Here is a 22,756-nt window from a genome sequence, read left to right as displayed (position 1 = left end):
GGACGGAGAGGGGGGCGGAGAAAGAGGAACTGAGGAGGAGTGGCAGAGGGGACGGGCTGTACAGGTAAAGTGGGGTCGGGGCGGCCGGGACCAGTTGAGGGTGTGGGGGTGTACGCTGCGACCGAGGCTCGGGGCCCGGTCCCGACCTCCCCTCCCGCTCACCAGAAGCTGAGGTTGGCAGCCAGGTGCAGGCCCAGGCTGTGCAGCGGCCTCTCCCACACCAAAACGGTCTGGCAGTAGGTCAGCAGCGGCTCGAATGGCCCCAGGGCCCGGAGCAGCCGCTGCTGTCGGTCAGCCGACTCCGGGCTGCCTCCACCCGCCACCGCCGCCATCTTAGTGACGCACCGCCCACGCTCTGAATATTCATTATCATGAATATTCATTACGTTCTGAATATTCATTATTTATGAATAATCATTACATTCTGAATATTCTCTCTCTCTCCCTCCCTCTCCCCCCTCCCCCTCTCCTCTCTCTTCCCCATCACCCTCTGTAGCCCCATATACTCCCACTCATCACCCCCCACTCTCACCCCATCTCTTTATTTTTGCTCCAGTCCCCTGCATGAATTGCTATTGCAATATTGGTAAGGTGTTATAGTACACTTGGGATGGGTGGGTTTACCTCGCCAAACAAAAAAAACGCCCCAGTGAAGATGAAGACTTACAAAACAATATTGATAAGTAAAACCAAAAGCAAAGCAACCTCTGTTCAAAAACCAGGACTGCAGAGGCTTCTGAATTCCATAATTCTGGCATTGAGATTTCTCTGATGGAGGGTCTCCAGCCGAACATCGACTGATCCCTCTATGAGGTCTGGTGTGTGTCTCGACTTCCCCTTCCTGGAGTGCACAATCAACTCCTTGACTTTACTGAGCATGAGATATAGAAGCAGAATTAGGCCATTTGGCCCATCGAGTCTGCTCCACCATTTCATCATGGCTGATCCATTTTCCCTCTCAGCCCCGATTGCCTACCCTCTCCCCCTATCCTTTCATGTCCTGAACAATCCATAATCTAATCTCTGCTTGGCCTCCTCACCCATCTGTGGCAACAAATTTCACAGGTTCATCACTCTCTGGCTATAGAAATTCCTCCTCATCTCCCTGTTCCTACAGTGAGTGCAAGGTTGTTGCTGTGACACCACTCAGTCAGTCGTGTATTTATCCTCACAATTGTCAGGATTAAACTCCACCTGCCATATCTCAGCCCATCTCGCGAACACAAAAATCTCACCCTGTCACCTCAGACTCTGTCCTTTACACTCTACCAATGTACTGGTATTGCTGCCAACGTAAACATCCAAATTATTCACATATTTTCCAGATTGCAAGGGTCCCAGATGATACTCTGTGTCAGGAAGGCAGAAAATCTGTAAACACTCAGCTACATTTACTATCATCATCATTCTGTACCCTGTTGTATGACATCATCATTTTGCAGCATGTCAATGACATCATCATTCTGTGCCATATCATATGACATCATCATTCTGTGCCATGTTGTATGACAGCACCATTTTGTGTTGTCATATGATGTCATCATTTTGTACTGTGCCATATGATGTCATCATTCTGTGCCATGTCATATGATGTGGGCAATCATGGTCTTTAGAACATTGAACAGCCCAGCACAGGAACAGGCCATTCGGCCCACAGTGTTGTGCTGCACCAGCTAAAAAGTAAATCAAAAACCTCCAAACACTAATCCCTCTTACCTACACTGTGTCCATATCTCGCCATCTTCCATACATCCATGTGCCTATCCAAACATCTCTTAAAAGCCTCTGATGTATTTGTCTCTATCACCTTACCAGGCAGCACATTCCAGGCATCCACCACTCTGAGTAAAAAACTTACCCCTCACATCCCCCTTGAACCTACCCCCTCTCACCTTCAATGCACGCCCTCTGGTGTTAGACATTTCAACCCTGGGAGACAGATACTCCCTGACCACTCTATCTAGGCCTCTCATAATCTTACAAACCTCTATCAGATCTCCCCTCAGTCTCCGCCACTCCAGAGAAAACAACCCAAGTTTGTCCAGCCTCTCGTGATAACACATGCCCTCCAACCCAGGCTGCATCCTGGTGAGCCTCTCTGCTCCCTGTCCTAAGCCTCAACATCCTTCCTCTAGTGGGGTGACCAGGACGGTACAACAGCATTCCAGACATGGCCTAAACAGATTTTTATTGTTCTTGGTAAATTTTTCTACAGAAGTGGTCTGCCGCTGCATTCTTCTGGGCAGTGTGTCTTTACAAGACAGGTGACCCCCCCCCCCAGCCATTAATCAATACTCTGCAGAGACTGCCTGCCTGGAGTCGGTGGTCACATCACCAGGATTTGTGATCTGCACTGGCCGCTTGTACGACCGTCCACCACCTGCTCCATGGCTTCCCGTGACCCTAATCGGGGGCTAAGCAGGTGCCACACCTTGCCCAAGGGTGACATGTGGGCTTCCTCTGGTAGAGACATATCTCCATCCCACTCTAAGTACATTAGGGTAGATAAATCCCCGGGGTCAGCTGGGGTCAATCCCAGGATCCCAAGGGAAAGCCAAAGAGGAGATAGTTAGGAGCAGTGATTTATGCAATTTTATTAGCCTCTAATTTATGCAAATTTATTACCACTGGTGAGGTACCGGATAACGAGAAGACATCTGATGTTGTCCCTGTATTCAAGAATTGAGTAGGGAGAAGCCAGGGAACTACAAAGCTGGGGAACTGAAGCATCCTGGACATGGAGATCAGAACATTGCGATAGCAGATATGGCTGGCAGAGGCCTCTGGACTCGTGCAATCCCTCGCTCACTCCCTCCCTCCCGCTCTCTCACTCGATGGGGGTGGGGGAGAGTCTGTTTGTTCTCGAGTCAGTGGCGCTCGAGATAAACTGCACCGCAGACTGAAACATTGAAACAGCGAGCTGTCGTTCCACACCCTCCCCCCCCCCACCCCAACCTTTCACTGCGGAAGGGGTAATACCACTCTCTCCTTCGTCAGTGAGAGAGAGAGGGAGCCCGCGGCGTGACTAAGTGCTGGGTAGTTTTTGATGGTCTCTTTGAGGGGCTTTGCTGTTGCTCGCGTGGTGGGAGGTGGGGTGGCTGATGTTTTGAGCTAGAGCGAGTGGGGGAAGGGAGAGGCCGGTGGGGGGTGGGGTTGATGCTTTGCTGTTGCTTGTGCTGGGGGTGGCGGGGGAGAAGAGGGGAGCTTTGGGATTCTAATAATTTGCTGCCATTCATTCTTTGGGGTTTTTTTTTCCTGTTTTGTGGATGTCTGTGGACGGTAAGAATTTCAGGTTGTCTGATATTGAAAATGTTGGAGAAGACTTGGAGGGGCAGAATTTAGGCTCGTTGGAAGGAACCATCATGGTTTTGTGCAAGGGAGAATTTTTTGCACAGATATTATTTGAGGTTTTTGACGAGACCCCCAAGGAGATTGATGAAGGCCGGGCAGTTGGGTTTGTCTAAACCCAGGGTTCCCAACTCCTCTATGATATGGACCCCAACCATTAACCGAGAGGGTCCGTGGAGCCCAGGCTGGGAACCCCTGGTCTAAGTGGACTTAGTAAGGCTTTTGACGAGGTTCTGTATGGTAGGGAGGGGACCTTCCTTGAGCATCAGAGAGCGAGAGGCTGAGTAGACGTTGCTGTACGCCCACTCATGGGCCCGATCATTCCACTCGTCCTGGGTGCTATATAATTGGCAAGATCTGCGAGACAGCGAGTCGATGGGGGGCTCACGCCCCATCTCCAGGCTTCCTGGCCTCGGGGCCGCCCGCTTCGCCTGAAACCCCACGGAGACAGCAAACCTCCATCGGAGCAAGAAAAGCACACCGCGTGGTAGGTCGCAGGCTCCAACAGTAGCAGAACCGCGTCAGGAAGAAGAAGAGGTGGAAGCCGTGGGTAAGACCAGGCGAGCACTGTGCTACCACCCAGCCACAGTATCGGTGGCGCTAAGATGGAGAGGGTACAGAAAAGACGTGAAGGCGATGTTGCTGAAAGTGGAGAGCCTGAATTATCAGGAGAGACCGTACAGGCTGGGACTGTCTCTAAGGCTGAAGAGTAACTTTACAGAGGGTTATCAAATCACGGGGGGGGGGGGGGTAGATGATGTGGATGGTCACTCCACGGTCGGGGAGTCTAAAGCTGGAGACTGTAGGTTTAAGGTCAGAGGGCACCTGAGGGACAACTTATTCCGCATATGGAGGAAGCTGCCAGGAAGTGGTTGAGGCAGATTCATTATCAACGTTTGGAAGGCATTAGGACAGGTACATGGATTGGAGAAACATATGGGCCAGATGTGGGCAAATTGGACCAGATTGGGGTGGTCACCTTGGCCGGCAGGGAAGTTTTGGTGAAGAAGCCTTGGGGGAGGGGGGAACGAGAGGTCAAGGTGAGCGGAGAGATCCGCGCATGCGTCCCCTCCCGGCAGCCAGCAGGACCGTGTAAGATCTGCGCATGTGTGTCCTCCCGGTGGCCAGAAGATAGCAGCGGATCTGGGCACGCGCTTCCCATCTGCCTATGTGCCGCAGGATATGGCTATGATCAATATTATAGAAACATAGAAAACCTACAGCACAATACAGGCCCTTTGGCCCACGAAGCTGTGTCGAACATCTTACCTTACAAATACCTAGGCTTGCCCACAGCCCTCTATTTTCCTAAGCTCCATGTACCTATCCAGGAGTCTCTTAAAAGACCCAATCATATCCACTTCCACCACCACCGCCGGCAGCCCATTCCACACACTCACCACTCTCTGCGTAAATAAACTTAGCCCTGACATCTCCTCTGTACCTACTTCCGAGCACCTTAAAACTGTGCCCTCTCGTGCTAGCCATTTCAGCCCTGGGAAAAAGCCTCTGACTATCCACACGATCAATGCCTCTCATCATCCTGTACACCTCTATCAGGTCACCTCTCATCCTCCATCGCTCCAAGGAGAAAAGGCCTAGTTCACTCAACCTATTATCATAAGGCATGCTCCCCAATCCAGGCCACATCCTTGTAAATCTCCTCTGCACCCTTACTATGGTTTCCACATCCTTCCTGTAGTGAGGTGACCAGAACTGAGCATGGTACCCCAACTGGGGTCTGACCAGGGTCCGAAATAGCTGCAACATTACCTCTCGGCTCTTAAACTCAATCCCACGATTGATGAAGGCCAATACACTGTATGCCTTCTTAACCACAGAGTCAACCTGCGCAGCTTTGAGTGTCCTATGGATTCGGACCCCAAGATCCTTCTGATCCCCCACATTGCCAAGAGTCTTACCATTAATACTATATTCTGCCGTCATATTTGACCTACCAAAATGAACCACCTCACACTCATCTGGGTTGAACTCCACCTGCCACTTCTCAGCCCAGTTTTGCATCCTATCAATGTCCCACTGTAACCTCTGACAGCCCTCCACACTGTCCACAACACCCCCAACCTTTGTGTCATCAGCAAATTTACTAGCCCAGCCCTCCACTTCTTCATCCAGGTCATTAATAAAAATCATGAAGAGCAGGGGTCCCAGAACAGACCCCTGAGGCACACCACTGGTCACCGACCTCCATGCAGATTGTGACCCATCTACAACCACTCTTTGCCTTCTGTGGGCAAGCCATTTCTGGATCCACAAAACAATGTCCCTTTGGATCCCCTGCCTCCTTACTTTCTCAAGAAGCCTTGCATGGGGTACCTTATCAAATGCCTTGCTGAAATCCATGTACACTACATCTACTGCTCTACCTTCATCAATGTGTTTCGTCACATCCTCAAAAGAAATTCTATCAGGCTCGCAAGGCATGACCTGCCTTTGACAAAGCCATGCTGACTATTCCTAATCATATTATGCCTCTCCAAATGTTCATAAATCCTGCCTCTCAGGATCTTCTCCATCAACTTAGCAACCACTGAAGTAAGACTCACTGATCTATAATTTCCTGGGCTATCCCTACTCCCTTTCTTGAATAATGGAACAACATCCACAACCCTCCAATCCTCTGGAACCTCTCCCGACCCCATTGATGATGCAAAGATCATCGCCAGAGGCTCAACAATCTCTTCCCTCGCCTCCCACAGTAGCCTGGGGTACATCTTATCTGATCCCAGTAACTTATCCAACTTGATGCTGAACAAAAGCTCCAGCACATCCTCTTTCTTAATATCTACATGCTCAAGCTTTTCAGTCCGCTGCAAGTCATCACTACAATTGCCAAGATCCTTTTCCGTAGTGAATACTGAAGTAAAGTATTCATTAAGTACCTCTGCCATTTCCTCTGGTTCCATACACACTTTTCCACTTGATTGGTCCTATTCTCTCACGTCTTATCCTCTTGCTCCTCACATACTTGTAGAATGCCTTGGGGTTTTCCTTAATCCTGTCCGCCAAGGCCTTCTCATGGCCCCTTCTGGCTCTCCTAATTTCATTCTTAAACTCCTTCCTGCTCGCCTTATAATTTTCTAGATCTCTGTCATTACCTTGTTTTTTGAACCTTTCATAAGCTTTTCTTTTCTTCTTGACTAGATTTTCAACAGCCTTTGTACAACACGGTTCCTGTACCCTACCATCCTTTCCCTGTCTCATTGGAACGTATCTACGCAGAACTCTACGCAAATATCCCCTGAACATTTGCCACATTTCTTCCATATGTTTCCCTGAGAACATCTGTTTCCAATTTATTCTTCCAAGTTCCTTCCTGATAGCTTCATATTTCCCCTTACTCCAATTAAACGCTTTCCTAACTTGTCTGTTCCTATCCCTCTCCAATGCTATGGTAAAGGAGATAGAATTGTGATCACCATCTCCAAAATGCTCTCCCACTGAGAGATCTGACACCTGACCAGGTTCATTTCCCAATACCAGATCAAGTACAGTCTCTCCTCTTGTAGGCTTATCTACATATTGTGTCAAGAAACCTTCCTGAACACACCTAACAAACTCCACCCCATCTAAACCCGTCACTTTAGGAAGATGCCAATCAATATTTGGGAAATTAAAATCTCCCACCACAATAACCCTGTTATTATTACACCTTTCCAGGATCTGTCTCCCTATCTGCTCCTCGCTGTCCCTGTTACTATTGGGTGGTCTATAAAACTCACCCAGTAGAGTTATTGACCCCTTCCTGTTTTTAACTTCCACCCACAGAGACTCAGTAGACAATCCCTCCATGACTTCCTCCTTTTCTGCAGCCATGACACTATCTCTGATCAACAGCACCACACCCTCATCTCTTTTGCCTCCCTCCCTGTCCTTTCTGAAACATCTAAAGCCTGGCACTCTGAGTAACCATTCCTGCCCCTGAGCCGTCCAAGTATCTGAAATGGCCACAGCATCATATCTCCAAGTACTGATCCATGCTCTAAGCTCATCCGCTTTGTTCATGATACCCCTTGCGTTAAACTAGACACACCTCAAATCTTCAGTCTGAGCACATCCCTTCTCTATCACCTGCCTATCCTCCCTCTCGCACTGTCTCCAAGCTTTCTCTATTTCTGAGCCAACCTCCGTCTCTTCAGTTCGGTTCCCACCCCCCAGCAATACTAGTTTAAACTCTCCCCAATAGCCTTACCAAATCTCCCCGCCAGGATATTGGTTCCCCTGGGATTCAAGTGCAACCTGTCCTTTTTGTACAGGTCACTCTTGCCCCAAAAGAGGTCCCAATGATCCATAAATCTGAATCCCTGCCCCCTGTTCCAATCCCTCAGCCACACATTTATCCTCCACCTCACCCTATTCCTATACTCACTGTCACATTGCACAGGCAGTAATCCCGAGATTACTACCTTTGAGGTCCTGCTTCTCAACTTCCTTCCTAACTCCCTGTTGTCTGTTTTCAGGACCTCCTCCCTTTTCCTACCTATGTCGTTGGTACCAATATGTACCACGATCTCTGGCTGCTCACATTCCCACTTCAGGACATCATGGATGCGATGAGAAACATCACGGATCCTGGCACCTGGGAAACAAACTACCATCCGCGTTTCTTTCCTACGTCCACAGAATCGCCTGTCTGACCCCCTAACTATAGAGTCCCCTATCACTGCTGCCATCCTCTTCCTTTCCCTACCCTTCTGAGCCACAGGGCCAGACTCTGTGCCAGAGGGATGACCACCGTTGCTTCCCCCAGGTAGGTCATCCCCCCCAACAGTACTCAAACAGGAGTACTTATTGTTCAAGGGGACAGCCACTGGGGTACTCTCTGGTATCTGACTCTCATCCTTCACTCTCCTGACCTTTACCCACTTCTCTGTCTCCACAGGCCCCGGTGTGACTACCTGCCAATAACTCCTCTCTATCACTTCCTCACTCTCCTCGTAGTTCCAGTGTTTACAGACGACGCTAAAAGCCCGGTGTCACATAATATCAGTGTAGCAATCTGTGTCCCAGGTGTCAATTCGGAAAAGGTAATCTAATAAATGTTCAGATTATGCTATTGAAATGGTGGCAACCCTGCTTGCATTGCCGAGGATAGAGGGTATACAGCCTGTGCCGTTGTCTGTTCCGAGTCCTTCTCTTGAATTGTGTTCTCTCGAGGTTCAAAGTTCAAAGTTGAAAGTAAAATTTGTTGTCAGAGTACCCACATGTCAGTGCTCACTTAGAACCCCTGTCGTTACAGTCCACGAGGCAAGCCAGCAACCTTGGTGTCATTACAGTCCACAAGGCAAGCCAGTAACCTTGGTGTCGTTACAGTCCACAAGGCAAGCCAGCAACCTTGGTGTCATTACAGTCCACAAGGCAAGCCAGCAACCTTGGTGTCATTACAGTCCACAAGGCAAGCCAGCAACCTTGGTGTCGTTACAGTCCACAAGGCAAGCCAGCAACCTTGGTGTCATTACAGTCCACAAGGCAAGCCAGCAACCTTGGTGCTGTGAAGGACACCAACTTCAATTTGAACTGCCACATTAAGACAATTACAAAGACAGCCTGGTGGTGGTCAGCATCCGTCTGTCTGGAAGGACAGTGGGTGATGATCATCACAGGTCTAGGTGGAAGGTCTGGAGATCCTGAGATGCCCCAGTTGTCAAGATCCCCCTCTTGGCCTCACCAGTGTAGCCCAAAGGAAAGCTTATGAAGCGACACGTTTAGCCCCAGCTTGTCCGCAGGAGCTGCCGGAAGGATGTTCGATGACGTCCACTGGGGCTCCACTCCGGATTTGCTGTCTGGGTTCACCCCCGTAGTCTTCGTCTCTCCCGAGGCTGCCCACGGGGCAGTGGGGCTATTTACCCACAGCTGGGGGATCTGGTTCACCAGCACCAGGGCGTGTCCGCACACCGGTGGGCCTGCGTAGTACGTGGGCTGGGCCCAGACCTCCTCCCCGTCCCCTGTCGTTCACCCCGAGTCCGAGAGGAGTTCGGTTTCCGTGTGCCGCCAGCGAGGAGGCACGGCTGGAGGCTTGCTGTTAGAGAGGCTGGGTTCTGGCAGGGAGAGACCTACACGTTCAGCTCTCCTGTTCGTGAGACTGCCAGGCAGCGATGGGAGCTGAAAATGAGAGTGACAAGCACTACCCACAACACCACCACACTAGACACACCACGGCCACCCTTTTGACACCAACGTCAGCCTACTACCATTTAAAAATATAGTGAGAGTTAAAGGCCTTGTGCCTCATTAAGATCTAGAAAAACTCATCCATGCATTTATTTTTAGTAGGCTTGACTACTGTAACGGCGTTTTCGCAGGTCTCTGTAAAATTATCAGCCCATTCAGAGTCCTCACTAAGACGAAGAAAATAGAACACGTCATTCCCATTCTCGGATTGCTACACTGGCTCGCTGTCCATCAGAGAATTAACTTTACAATATCACTGACGGTTTATGAGGCACTGATTGGTCTCGGCCAAATACACCTCTGATCTCTTGCTGCATTGTGAACCTTTTCCCCAGCTCTCAGGTCATCCGGGCTGGGACTGCTTATCGTCAAAACTAGACATGGTGAAGCAGATTTTAGTTACTCTGCTCCACACATCTGGAATAATCTTCCAGAGGATCTGAAATCTGCCCCCAGCTTTAAGCGCTTAAAACTTCTCTTTTCGCTGTAGCTTCTAATTTGAATCTCATGCACTGTATTTTATTTCTTTACGTGATTTATTTCTCGTTATTTTATTGTGTGAAATTTGATGTTTGATTCGTTTATCTTGTTTTATGTAAAGCACTCTGAGCAGCCTTGCATTTGAAAAATGCTGTGTAAATAGATCTGTCTTACCACATTCAACCCTGAAATTCCCTCCTCTATGGGCACGCTTTATCACCTACATCAGGGTGCTGTTCATCGACTGTAGCTCAGCACTTAACACCATCATTCCCACAATCCTGATTGAGAAGTTGCAGAACCTGGGCCTCTGTACCTCCCTCTGCAATTGGATCCTCGACTTCCTAACTGGAAGACCACAGTCTGTGCAGATTGGTGCCAACATATCCTCCTCACTGACGATCAACACTGGTGCACCACTGCTCTACTCTCTCTATACACATGACTGTGTGTCTAGGCATAGCTCAAATACCATCTGTACATTTGCTGACGATGTAACCGTTGTTGGTAGAATCTCAGGTGGTGACGAGAGGGCGTACAGGAGTGAGATATGCCAGCTAGTGGAGTGGTGTCACAGCAATAACCTGGCACTCAACGTCAGTAAGGTGAAAGAGCTGATTGTGGACTTCAGGAAGGGTAAGACGAAGGAACACATACGATTCCTCACAGAGGGATCAGAGGTGGAGAGAGTGAGCAGCTTCAAGTTCCTCGGTGTCAAGATCTCTGAGGATCAAACCTGGTCCCAACATATCGATGCAGTTATAAAGAAGGCAAGATAGCAGCTATAATTCATTAGGAGTTTGAAGAGGTTTGGCACGTCAACAAATACACTCAAAAACTTCTATAGTTGTACCGTGGAGAGCATTCTGACAGGCTGCATCACTGTCTGGTATGGAGGGGCTACTGCACAGGACTGAAAGAAGCTGCAGAAGGTTGTAAATTTAGTCAGCTCCATCTTGGGCACTAGCCTACAAAGTACCCAGGACATCTTCAGGGAGCGGTGTCTCAGAAAGGCAGCGTCCATTACTAAGGACCTCCAGCACCCAGGGCATGCCCTTTTCTCACTGTTACCATCAGGTAGGAGATACAGAAGCCTGAAGGCACACACTCAGTGATTCAGGAACAGCTTCTTCCCCTCTGCCAACAGGGAGGAGGTACAGGAGCCTGAAGACTCACACTCAGCGATTCAGGAACAGCTCCTTCCCCTCTGCCATCCGACTCCTGAATGGACATTGAAGCTTTGGACACTACCTCACATTTTTAAAAAAATATACAGTATTTCTGTTTTTGCACATTTTTAAAATCTATTCAATATACTTAATTGATTTACTTGTTTATTTATTATTATTATTATTTCTCTGCCGGATTATGTGTTGCATTGAACTGCTGCTGCTAAGTTAACAAATTTCACGACACATGCCGGTGATAATAAACCTGATTCTGATTCTGATTCTACTCAGCAAATCTATAGAACAGAGACTGTTAACAGGATCAATGAACAACAAACGGTGCAAATGCAAATATAAATAAATAGCGAGAAATAACGGGAGCATGAAATAACAGGAGAAAGAGTCTTTAAAGTGAGACCATCGGGTGGGGGAACACCAGAGATAGAATGAGTAGCTGCCCCCTTTTGTTAAAGAGCCTGATGGCTGAGAGGTAATGACTGCTCTTGAACCTGGTGGTGTGACTCCGAAGGCTCTTACACATTTTTTAGGTACTGTAGTGGTGGTAGATGTTCGGGCCACTCTCCTGATTCCTCCTCACACTCCAGGTCAGTCATCATTATCATGATCAGGTCCCAGTTTGAGCTTTGACTGCCATGGCCCACACACTCCCATTTCGGGTCAAGTGGATCAATTCATTGGTAATCACTTCCAGTTCTCTGGCTGCTGTCTCCATCATCATTTGTCTTTGCCTTCCTCTTGCTTTCTTCCCATCAATCTTTCCCATAGTTACCGTGCATTCTAACTCCTCTTTCCCAATCACATGTCCAATGAAGTTACGTTGCCTTTCCATGATCTCATACATTATTTCTCTTTTCGTGCCTTGCTCTGTTCATGACGTCCTTGTTAGATATTCGCTTCATCCATGATATTCTTTGCATCCTCCTCAAAAACCACATCTCCTGGCAAAAGACACTTATGCCAGAATCCGGTACATTGATTTCAGTTCAGCGTTCAATACCATCATCCCGCGGACACTAGTGGAGCAACTGCCGCTGCTTGGCTTTAACTCTGCCATGTGTCACTGGATTCTGGATTTCTTGACAGAGAGACCACAGTCAGTCCGTGTTGGCAGGAACATTTCTGACTTCATCACACTGAGCACTGGATCCCCACAAGGCTGTGTGCTTAGCCCATTGCTGTTTACACTGCTAACACATGACTGTGCAGCCAGATTCAAGGAGAACCTGATCATTAAATTTGCAGATGATACCACAGTGGTGGGGCTCATCAGCAAAAACGATGAAACTATGTACAGGGAGGAGGTCAAACACCTAGAGAGCTGGTGCAGGGATAACAACTTGATGCTTAATGTCACCAAAACCAAGGAGATGATCGTCGATTTCAGACGGTCTCAGCCTGATCACACACCCCTCAGCATCAGCGGCTCCACAGTGGAGAGAGTGGAAAACATCAAATTCCTTGGGGTGCAGATCTCAGACAATCTCACCTGGTCCAGGAACACCACTGGGATTGTGAAACGGGCCCAGCAGAGATTGCACTTTCTGAGGAAGCTTAAACAAGCATCACTCCCCACTAACATCTTAACTACATTCTACAGAGCCGTGGTTGAGAGTGTGCTGACCTTTTGTGTCACAACCTGGTACTCCAGCTGCAGTGCTGTCGACAAAAAAGCCTTGCAGAGGGTGGTTAGGGGAGCAGAGAAGGTTATTGGGGTCTCCCTACCTTCTGTCCAAGACCTCTTTCAGAGTCGATGCCTCCAGAAGACACGGTACATCGTTAAAGACCCCTCACACCCTCTCCATGAACTGTTTGTTCTTCTGCCATCAGGCAAACATTACAGGAGCATCAAAACTAAAACCACAAGGCTACTAAACAGCTTCTTCCCACAGGCAGTCAGACTGCTAAATAGCTGCTCCACCTGACTCTGTTTTGGACACTTATAACTGATTTTAACTGGCACGTGGCTGTTGTGTTTTGCTATTTATTGTTATGTTTATTATTTAGTGTTGCGTTTGTTATGTTATGATCACACTGCTCCTGGGAAACGCTGTCTCATTCTGCCCTGCAGAGCTGATGTATGGTTAGAATGACAATAAAGTGTTTTGAATCTTTGAATCTCTGCTGCTTCAATTCATTTCCTCATGTTACCAGATATTGTCCAACATTCTGAGACATATAACATAACTGGATAAACGTAACATTTTAGCACTCTGGGGTGGGTTGTCATGCCTAGTTTAGTGTTTGTCAGTATACTCTTCATTCTCGTAAAGGTGTCTTTTGCCATCCCTATTCTTCTTTTGATGTCCAAGTCGCACCTGACATCTGATGTCACCCAGCTTCCTAAGTAGCAAAAGTTCTGTACTTGTTATATGTCTTCCCCGTTTATTCTCAGCCTGCAGATAGGTTTCTCCTTCTTTTTGGATACCACCATACATTCTGTCTTTTTGCAATTGATAGATAGACCCATTTTTGCACTTTTTTCAACAATTATATCAATTAAGTTTTTTAGTTCTTCCTCCGTACTTGCAATTAACACAGTGTCATCCGCATATCTGAAATGTTTTCACCGCCAACTTTGATTCCCAAGATGTCTCTTATTTTTTGTAATATTGTTCACTGTGCACATTAAATAAATCAGGGGAGAAAACACACCCTTGTCTAACGCCTCTCTCGATTTACTAAAACTGACTCACTTCTCCATCTATTCTTACAGCGGCAGTTTGTTCCCAGTACAAATTTCTGATTAGGCAGAGGTCTTTCGGATCTAGATCCAGAGTTTTCCATAATATTTCAAATAACCCTATTCAGGTCAGTAGGGGGCGGTATTGCACCTGTTTTAGATGTTCGGTCCACTCGCCTGAATCCTCCTCACACTCCCGGTCAGTAGGGGGCGGTAGCCAACACATATTCCACTCTCCCCTCCTACCCCTCCTCACAGTCCCCCACCCTGCTCTCATGACTATACCACTTCCCCACACGAAACCACCATGGTGGGCTTCACGGCGGAACAGGTGAGAAGACAGCTGAGACGTCTCAACCCAAGCAAGGCTGCAGGACCGGATGGTGTCAGTACCAGGGTGCTCAAAGCCTGTGCCCCTCAGCTATGTGGAGTACTTTGCCATGTCTTCAACCTGAGCCTGAAGCTCTGGAGGGTTCCTGTGCTGTGGAAGACGTCCTGCCTCGTCCCTGTGTCGAAGACGCCGTGCCCCAGTGGCCTCAATGACTACAGACTGGTGGCATTGACCTCCCACATCATGAAGACCCTGGAGAGACTTGTTCTGGAGCTGCTCCAGCCTATGGTCAGGCCACACTTAGATCCCCTCCAGTTCACCTACCAGCCCCGACTAGGAGTTGAGGATGCCATCGTCTACCTGCTGAATCGTGTCTACGCCCACCTGGACAAGCCAGCAAGCACTGTGAGGGTCATGTTTTTTGACTTCTCCAGTGTGTTCAGCACCATCCGCCCTGCTCTGCTGGGGGAGAAGCTGACAGCGATGCAGGTGGATGCTTTCCTGGTATCATGGATTCTTGATTACCTGACTGGCAGACCACAGTACGTGTGTTTGCAACACTGTGTGTCCGACAGAGTGATCAGCAGCACTGGGGCTCCACAGGGGACTGTCTTCATCTTCATCATTTACACCTCGGACTTCAACTACTGCACAGAGTCTTGTCATCTTCAGAAGTTTTCTGATGACTCTGCCGTAGTTAGATGCATCAGCAGGGGAGATGAGGCTGAGTACAGGGCTACGGTAGGAAACTTTGTCACATGATGTGAGCAGAATTATCTACAGTTTAATATGAAAAAGACTAAGGAGCTGGTGGTAGACCTGAGGAGAGCTAAGGTACCAGTGACCTCTGTTTCCATCCAGGGGTTCAGTGTGGACGTGGTGGAGGATTACAAATACCTGGGGATATGAATTGACAATAAACTGGACTGGTCAAAGAACACTGAGGCTATCTACAAGAAGGGTCAGAGCCGTCTCTATTTCCTGAGGAGACTGAGGTCCTTTAACATCTGTCGGATGATGCTGAGGATGTTCTACGAGTCTGTGGTGGCCAGTGCTATCATGTTTGCTGTTGTGTGCTGGGGCAGCAGGCTGAGGGTAGCAGACACCAACAGAATCAACAAACTCATTCGTAAGGCCAGTGATGTTGTGGGGATGGAACTGGATTCTCTGACGGTGGTGTCTGAAAAGAGGATGCTGTCCAAGTTGCATGCCATCTTGGACAATGTCTCCCATCCACTACATAATGTACTGGATGGGCACGGGAGTACATTCAGCCAGAGACTCATTCCACCGAGATGCAACACAGAGCATCATAGGAAGTCATTCCTGCCTGTGGCCATCAAACTTTACAACTCCTCCCTTGGAGGGTCAGACACCCTGAGCCAATAGGCTGGTCCTGGACTTATTTACTGGCATAATTTACATATTACTACTTAACTATTTATGGTTCTATTACTATTTATTATCTATGGTGCAACTGTAAAGAAAACCAATTTCCCCCGGGATCAATAAAGTATGACTATGACTATGACTATTGCACCTGTTTTAGACCAAGCTCCTGAATCCTCCTCACACTCCCGGTCAGTAGGGGGCGGAATTTCACATAGTTTAGATATTTGGATCACTCGCCTGAATCCTCCTCACACTCCCGGTCAGTAGGGGGCGGTATTGCACCTGTTTTAGATGTTCGGACCACTCGCCTGTATCCTCCTCACACTCCGGGTCAGTAGGTGGCGCTATTTCACCGGTGCCGCCGGCCAATAGGAATCAATGGGGGGGGGTTGTAGGGTTTGTGCGCATGCTCAGTGCGGTTGGCGGGAGGAGCGGCGGAGGCGGCGGCGATGCCTCGGGAAATTATAACGCTGCAGCTGGGCCAGTGCGGCAACCAGAGTAAGTCGGTGATGGGGTGGGCGGCGACCGGTGTCTGCATCGCGGTGCGAGCGCTAGGCCGCAGGCTGTAGCTTCAGTGGGGGTCCGTCCCGGTAACCCGGTCCGCCGCCGGGTCCTGGGTCCGTCCCGGTCTCCGGTCCGCCGGTCCTGGGATGATCCGGTACCCGGTCCGCCGGGTCCTGGGTCCGTCCCGGTACCCGGTCCGCCGGGTCCTGGGTCCGTCCCGGTCCTGGGTCCGTCCTGGTAACCCGGTCCGCCGGGTCCTGGGTCCGTCCCGGTCCTGGGTCCGCCGGGTCCCGGGATGATCCGGTCTCCGGTCCGCCGGGTCCTGGGTCCGTCCCGGTCTCCGGTCCGCCGGGTCCCGGGATGATCCGGTACCCGGTCCGCCGGGTCCTGGGTCCGTCCCGGTCCCCGGTCCGCCGGGTCCTGGGATCGTCCCGGTCCTGGGTCCGTCCTGGTAACCCGGTCCGCCGGGTCCCGGGATGATCCGGTACCCGGTCCGCCGGGTCCTGGGTCCGTCCCGGTAACCCGGTCCGCCGGGTCGTGGGATCGTCCCGGTCCTGGGTCCGTCCTGGTAACCCGGTCCGCCGGGTCCTGGGTCCGTCCCGGTCTCCGGTCCGCCGGGTCCTGGGATGATCCGGTCCCCGGTCCCCTGTGTCCGACCCAGTACCCGGTCTACCAGGGGTTACCAGCCAGGTCCCCAGTCCAGCATCGCCCGGGTACCTGGTCCACCAGCCACTGGGTCCTGGGTCCGACCCGGTGCTGGGTCCACTGGGCCCAAGTTCCCGTTCAGCTCGGTAGAAAATCAGAAATCACCGGCTTGTGTTGTGAAAGATATTAATTTCGCAGCAGCAGTACAATGCAATACATGAAATCATGGACAGTAATTGCATATTGAATAGATTAAAACTAGTGCAAAAACAGAAAAAGTGTATAATGAAACTAAGGAGGGAGAGCGTTGCTCTGTAACGCGGAGGGGGGGGGGGGTGCACAAAACACTGCAGAGACTGTACAGACGCAAAGCGTTGGCAGCTTCTCTCCCAAGGGAGAAGAATCGGGTTTAATATCACCGACACACATGTCCTCAAGTTTATTTATTGACTTTACGGCAGCCGTACAATGCAGAACGAGATAATAGAACACAATCTTAATTCATCAGGACGAAAGATGGGGGCGGGAGAGGGACATTTTGGGCTGAGACTGTTCGTCAGGTCTAGAGGTGGGGAGGGTTAGAGGGACGTTTTGGGCTGAGATCTTTCATCAGGACTCTTGGTGAGGAGGGGGGAGAGGGATATTTTGGGTGAGACCTCCAATCAGTACTAGAAGTGGGGAGGGTTAGAGGGACGTTTTGGGCTGAGACTTTTCATCAGGACTGGGGAGGGGGAGGGGTACATTTTTGGGCTGAGATCTTTCATCAGGACTAGAGATGGGGAGGGGGAGAGGGACATTTTGGGCTGACCTATTCATTAGGTCTAGAGATGGGGGGGCATTTTGGGCTGAGACATTTCATCAGGACTAGAGAGGGGGAGGTGGATATTTTGGGCTGAGTCATTTCATCAGGACCAGAGAGGGGGAGGTGGATATTTTGGGCTGAGTCATTTCATCAGGACTGTAGGTGGGGATGGGGAGGGGAACATTTTAGGCTGAGACTTTTCATCAGGACTAGAGATGGGGAGGGGGAGAGGGACATTTTGGACTGTGACCTTTCTTCAGGACCAGAGGTGGGGAGGGGTAGAGGGACATTTTATGCTGATTCCTTTCTATTGGACTGTAGATGGGGAGCAGGAGGGGGACATTTTGTGCTGAGACCTTATATCAGGACTAGAGGTGGGGGGGGAGAGGGACTAGAGGGGTGAAGAGGGAATTGAAAGGTGACGTGCAGGGCAGTTTTTTTAAACATGGTGATGGGTATCTGGAAGATACTGCAGATACGATAGGGGTGTTACAGCAGGAATTCGTAACCTTTCCGAAACAATGGACCCCTTTGACAGTCCGGTGGAGCCTGAGGACCCCTTCTCAGAATAATGTGTTTAAGTATGTAGAATTACAGTATAGACAGGGTTGTGAGAGAAAAATCAGTTACGTTGACTGTGACTTCTATTGGTGACAAAGTCGCAGGTGAGCCCGTACGACTCCGGTTTGCTGTCTACATTCATTGTTGTTGGAGGCGCTGAATTTCCATCAGAGCTGAGTGAAAATAAAGATATAAATCTGTTCCCATCCAAGATATTCCTATCCTGGGTAAAAGATTCTGAACGGCAGGGAGTGGGGAAGGGATCACGGAGCACAGTAATTCACCAGATATCTCTTGGCAGCAGAGCTCTCTGCAGGCGTCCAGCCTCGCAGTGCCAACAGCGTTCGGCTTGACGCCACCGTTTCCCTGCGGCAGATGAGTTTCTGTGGGGGAGGGGAGTGGAGGATTGCTCCCACGCCTTTCCCGAGGTCAGAACCGAGCTTACGCCACCTCTTCAATAGAGCCTCACTTGTTTACAGACTTAAATTGTTTGCAAAGCACACCCAGGCAGAAATGTTTTCAAATTAAATCCAACCCCTTCCAGATTACTCAAGACCTTCATGTTGCTTCCGCGTTCACCTCTATACAGACAGCGGTGGGATTGAACCCGGGTCACTGGGACTGTAAAACGTGTTAACCACTACACTGCCGAGCGATGGGATCAAACCCGGGTCACTGGTACTGTAAAATGTTGTGTTAACCACTACACTACCGTCTGATGGGAATCGAACCCGGGTCACTGGGACTGTAAAATGTTGTGTTAACCACTACACTACCGTGTGATGGGAATCGAACCCGGGTCACTGGGACTGTAAAACGTTGTGTTAACCACTACACTACCGTGTGATGGGAATCGAACCCGGGTCACTGGGACTGTAAAACGTTGTGTTAACCACTACACTACCGTGTGATGGGATCAAACCCAGGTTACTGGTACTGTAAAATGTTGTGTTAACCACTACACTACCGTGTGATGGGAATCGAACCCCGGTCACTGGGACTGTAAAACGTTGTGTTAACCACTACACTACCGTGCGATGGGAATTGAACCCGGGTCACTGGTACTGTAAAATGTTGTGTTAACCACTACACTACCGTGTGATGGGAATCGAACCCGGGTCACTGGGACTGTAAAACGTTGTGTTAACCACTACACTACCATGCGATGGGAATCGAACCCGGGTCACTGGGACTGTAAAACGTTGTGTTAACCACTACACTACCGTGTGATGGGAATTGAACCCGGGTCACTGGGACTGTAAAACGTTGTGTTAACCACTACACTACCGTGTGATGGGAATCGAACCCGGGTCACTGGGACTGTAAAACGTTGTGTTAACCACTACACTACCATGCGATGGGAATCGAACCCCGGTCACTGGGACTGTAAAACGTTGTGTTAACCACTACACTACCTTGCGATGGGAATCGAACCCGGGTCACTGGGACTGTAAAACGTTGTGTTAACCACTACACTACCATGTGATGGGAATCGAACCCGGGTCACTGGGACTGTAAAACGTTGTGTTAACCACTACACTACCGTGCGATGGGAATCAAACCCGGGTCACTGGGACTGTAAAACGTTGTGTTAACCACTACACTACCATGTGATGGGAATCGAACCCGGGTCACTGGGACTGTAAAACGTTGTGTTAACCACTACACTACCATGTGATGGGAATCGAACCCGGGTCACTGGGACTGTAAAACGTTGTGTTAACCACTACACTACCATGTGATGGGAATTGAACCCGGGTCACTGGGACTGTAAAACGTTGTGCTGACCACTACACTGCCGTGTGATGGGAATCGAACCCGGGTCACTGAGACTGTAAAACGTTGTGTTAACCACTACACTACCATGTGATGGGAATTGAACCCGGGTCACTGGGACTGTAAAACATGTTAACCACTACACTGCCATGTGATGGGAATCGAAGCCAGGTCACTGGGACTGTAAAACGTGTTAACCACTACACTGCCATGTGATGAGAATTGAACCCGGGTCACTGGTACTGTAAAACGTTGTGTTAACCACTACACTGCCGTGCGATGGGAATCGAACCCGGGTCACTGGTATTGTAAAACGTGCTAACCACTACTCTACCGTGTGATGGGAATCGAACCCGGGTCACTGGGACTGTAAAACGTTGTGTTAACCACTACACTGCTGTGCGATGGGAATCGAACCCGGGTCACTGGTATTGTAAAACGTGCTAACCACTACTCTACCACGATCCGCTAGCCTGCAGATCAGCCTGGGGCAAGATGTAGCACCTGCTTAGCTCCCCCCCACCCTCATCCCGATCAGGGTCACGTGAAGCCATGGGACAAGGTGGAGAATGGTCGTACGAGCGGTAGGTGCAGATCACAAATCCTAGTGATGCGACCACGGACGCCATGCAGACAATCTCTGTAGAGTATTGATAATGGCTAGGGTCAATTGTGTGATAAAGACACTGCCCAGAAGAAGGCAATAGCAAACCACAAGCACAATCATGATCGCGGAAAGAAGGAAGACAATGATTGCCCACGTCATAAAACATGGCTCATAATGATGACGTCATACAGCACGGCACATAATAATGACGTCGTACACATGATGATGGTGATGAGCTAACCAAGCCCATGGAGTTCAGCTTTGGTGTACAGAGGCGAGGTCGAGGCATGTTCGAGGCAAAATTGGTACGAGGTCGAGGCAGAGTTGAGACGAAGACTTTGCTCTGAGGATCGTGAGTTTTCACAGTGTTTGTCTGTTCTTCAATGGGCCGAGGGAACAGAGTCTTTGAATATTATCTGGCCAAAGCCAGGTACATAACGAGGGGTTGAATGATCACTACTGTTAGACGGAGCGATGTTGCGGTTAAGACAAGACTTTAATTAAATGATAGATCAGGCTCGCAGTGGGGTGGTCCTAACTCGCACTCTTGTGGGACGTTGCTGGTGTGCTCAGTGGCTGGAGCAGCATCTGCATAGGCAAAAGGCATTCCGGGTGGACAGTCGGGCGTCAGGACTGAGAGTGCAAAGGGGAGGGAGGAGCCAGGGGCTTTCAATGTTCTTTAACGTCCTTCAAAGAATCAGTAAATTCATAAATGATTACTGTTCCGCACCTGGCAGCGTACAATTATAAACACTGTGTTGCACACCGCCCATACAGATTGTTTCAGCCGTACGAGGGAAAACTGTCACAGAATCCGATTATAGTTTCACAGTTTAATACAGACAAGTGTGAGGTATTGCACGTTGGAAGGACAAAACCAACATAGAACATACAGGGTTAATGGTAAGGCACTGAGGAGTGTAGTAGAAAAGAGGGATCTGGGAATACAGATACAAAATTCCCTAACAGTGTCGTCACAGGTAGTTAGGGTCGTAAAGAGAGCTTTTGGTACATTGGCCTTTATTAATCGAAGTATTGAGTATAAGAGCTGGAATGTTATAATGAGGTTGTATAAGGCATTGGTGAGGCCGAAGCTGGAGTATTGTGTTCAGTTTTGGTCACCAAATTACAGGAAGGATATAAATAAGGTTGAAAGAGTGCAGAGAAGGTTTACAAGGTTGTTGCCGGGACTTGAGAAACTCAGTTACAGAGAAAGGTTGAATAGGTTAGGACTTTATTCCCTGGAGCGTAGAAGAATGAGGGGAGATTTGATAGAGATATATAAAATTATGATGGGTATAGATAGCAGGCTTTTTCCACTGAGGCAAGGGGAGAAAGAAAACAGAGGACATGGGTTAAGGGTGAGGGGGGAAAAGTTTAAAGGGAACATTGGGGGGCTTCTTCACACAGAGAGTGGTGGGAGTATGGGATGAGCTGCCAGACGAGGTGGTAAATGCGGGTTCTTTTTTAACATTTAAGAATAAATTGGATAGATACATGGATGGGAGGTGTATGGAGGGATATGGTCCATGTGCAGATCAGTGGGACTAGGCAGAAAATGGTTCGGCACAGCCAAGAAGGGCCAAAAGGCCTGTTTCTGTGCTGTAGTTTTTTTTATGGTTTCTATGGTTTCTAGTGTGCAAAGGAAGTCAAGTCAAATCAAGTTGTCATTTAACTTTATATATGCATGTAACGTTTATAAACATATATATCTGCAGAAACGAGACATACACATAGCACACGATAACTTATGAAGGTACAGAACATTGAACACGTTCTGCGCAACTGCCCACTCTCACCTGATTTTGCTGACACTGACCTGCTCAGCGTCAACCAAACAACACTAGAGTGGCTGGCTGGCTGGTGTGGCCAGCTATGATGACTTAGGAAGGTAAGGATAAAACCTGCAGATGAATCACACATAAATAACATTACTAAAGTGCATTAATTTTACATATTGGAAGGTATGGAACAGATCACCTGGTGACACTTTGAATGGGAGCTCAGAAGCCTAATGGCCTGGGGGAAGGAACTGTTTCCCACCCTGACTGTTCTTGTTTTTAATGCATCGGAGTCTCCTACCGGATGCTGGATGGATGGGTGGGATCCTTGATAATACTAAGGGCCCTGCTCCTGATAAATGTCCCCGATGGATGGTAGGGAGACCCCTGTGATCCTCTCAGTTTTCTCCCAACCCTTTGTAGGGATTTCTGGTCCGATGCTCGGCTGCTCCCATACCAGATGGAGA

The 22,756-nt window shown here is 49.1% G+C and overlaps 1 protein-coding gene across 1 annotated transcript in view; it reads left to right on the top strand.

Annotated features, from left to right (window-relative positions):
• The first annotated feature begins 16,026 nt into the window (after window positions 1-16,026).
• tubg1 (tubulin, gamma 1) overlaps window positions 16,027-22,756 on the top strand; it is a 72,587-nt gene continuing 65,857 nt past the window's right edge. The window contains exon 1 of the mRNA XM_072249111.1: window positions 16,027-16,111. Coding sequence (XP_072105212.1) covers window positions 16,063-16,111 — 49 coding nt within the window. The 5' untranslated portion in view covers window positions 16,027-16,062. The remainder of the gene's footprint in view (window positions 16,112-22,756) is intronic.

Source organism: Mobula birostris, chromosome X (genome assembly GCF_030028105.1).
Source record: "Mobula birostris isolate sMobBir1 chromosome X, sMobBir1.hap1, whole genome shotgun sequence".
Lineage (NCBI taxonomy): Eukaryota > Metazoa > Chordata > Chondrichthyes > Myliobatiformes > Myliobatidae > Mobula > Mobula birostris.
This window is presented reverse-complemented; position numbering and strand designations above follow the sequence as displayed.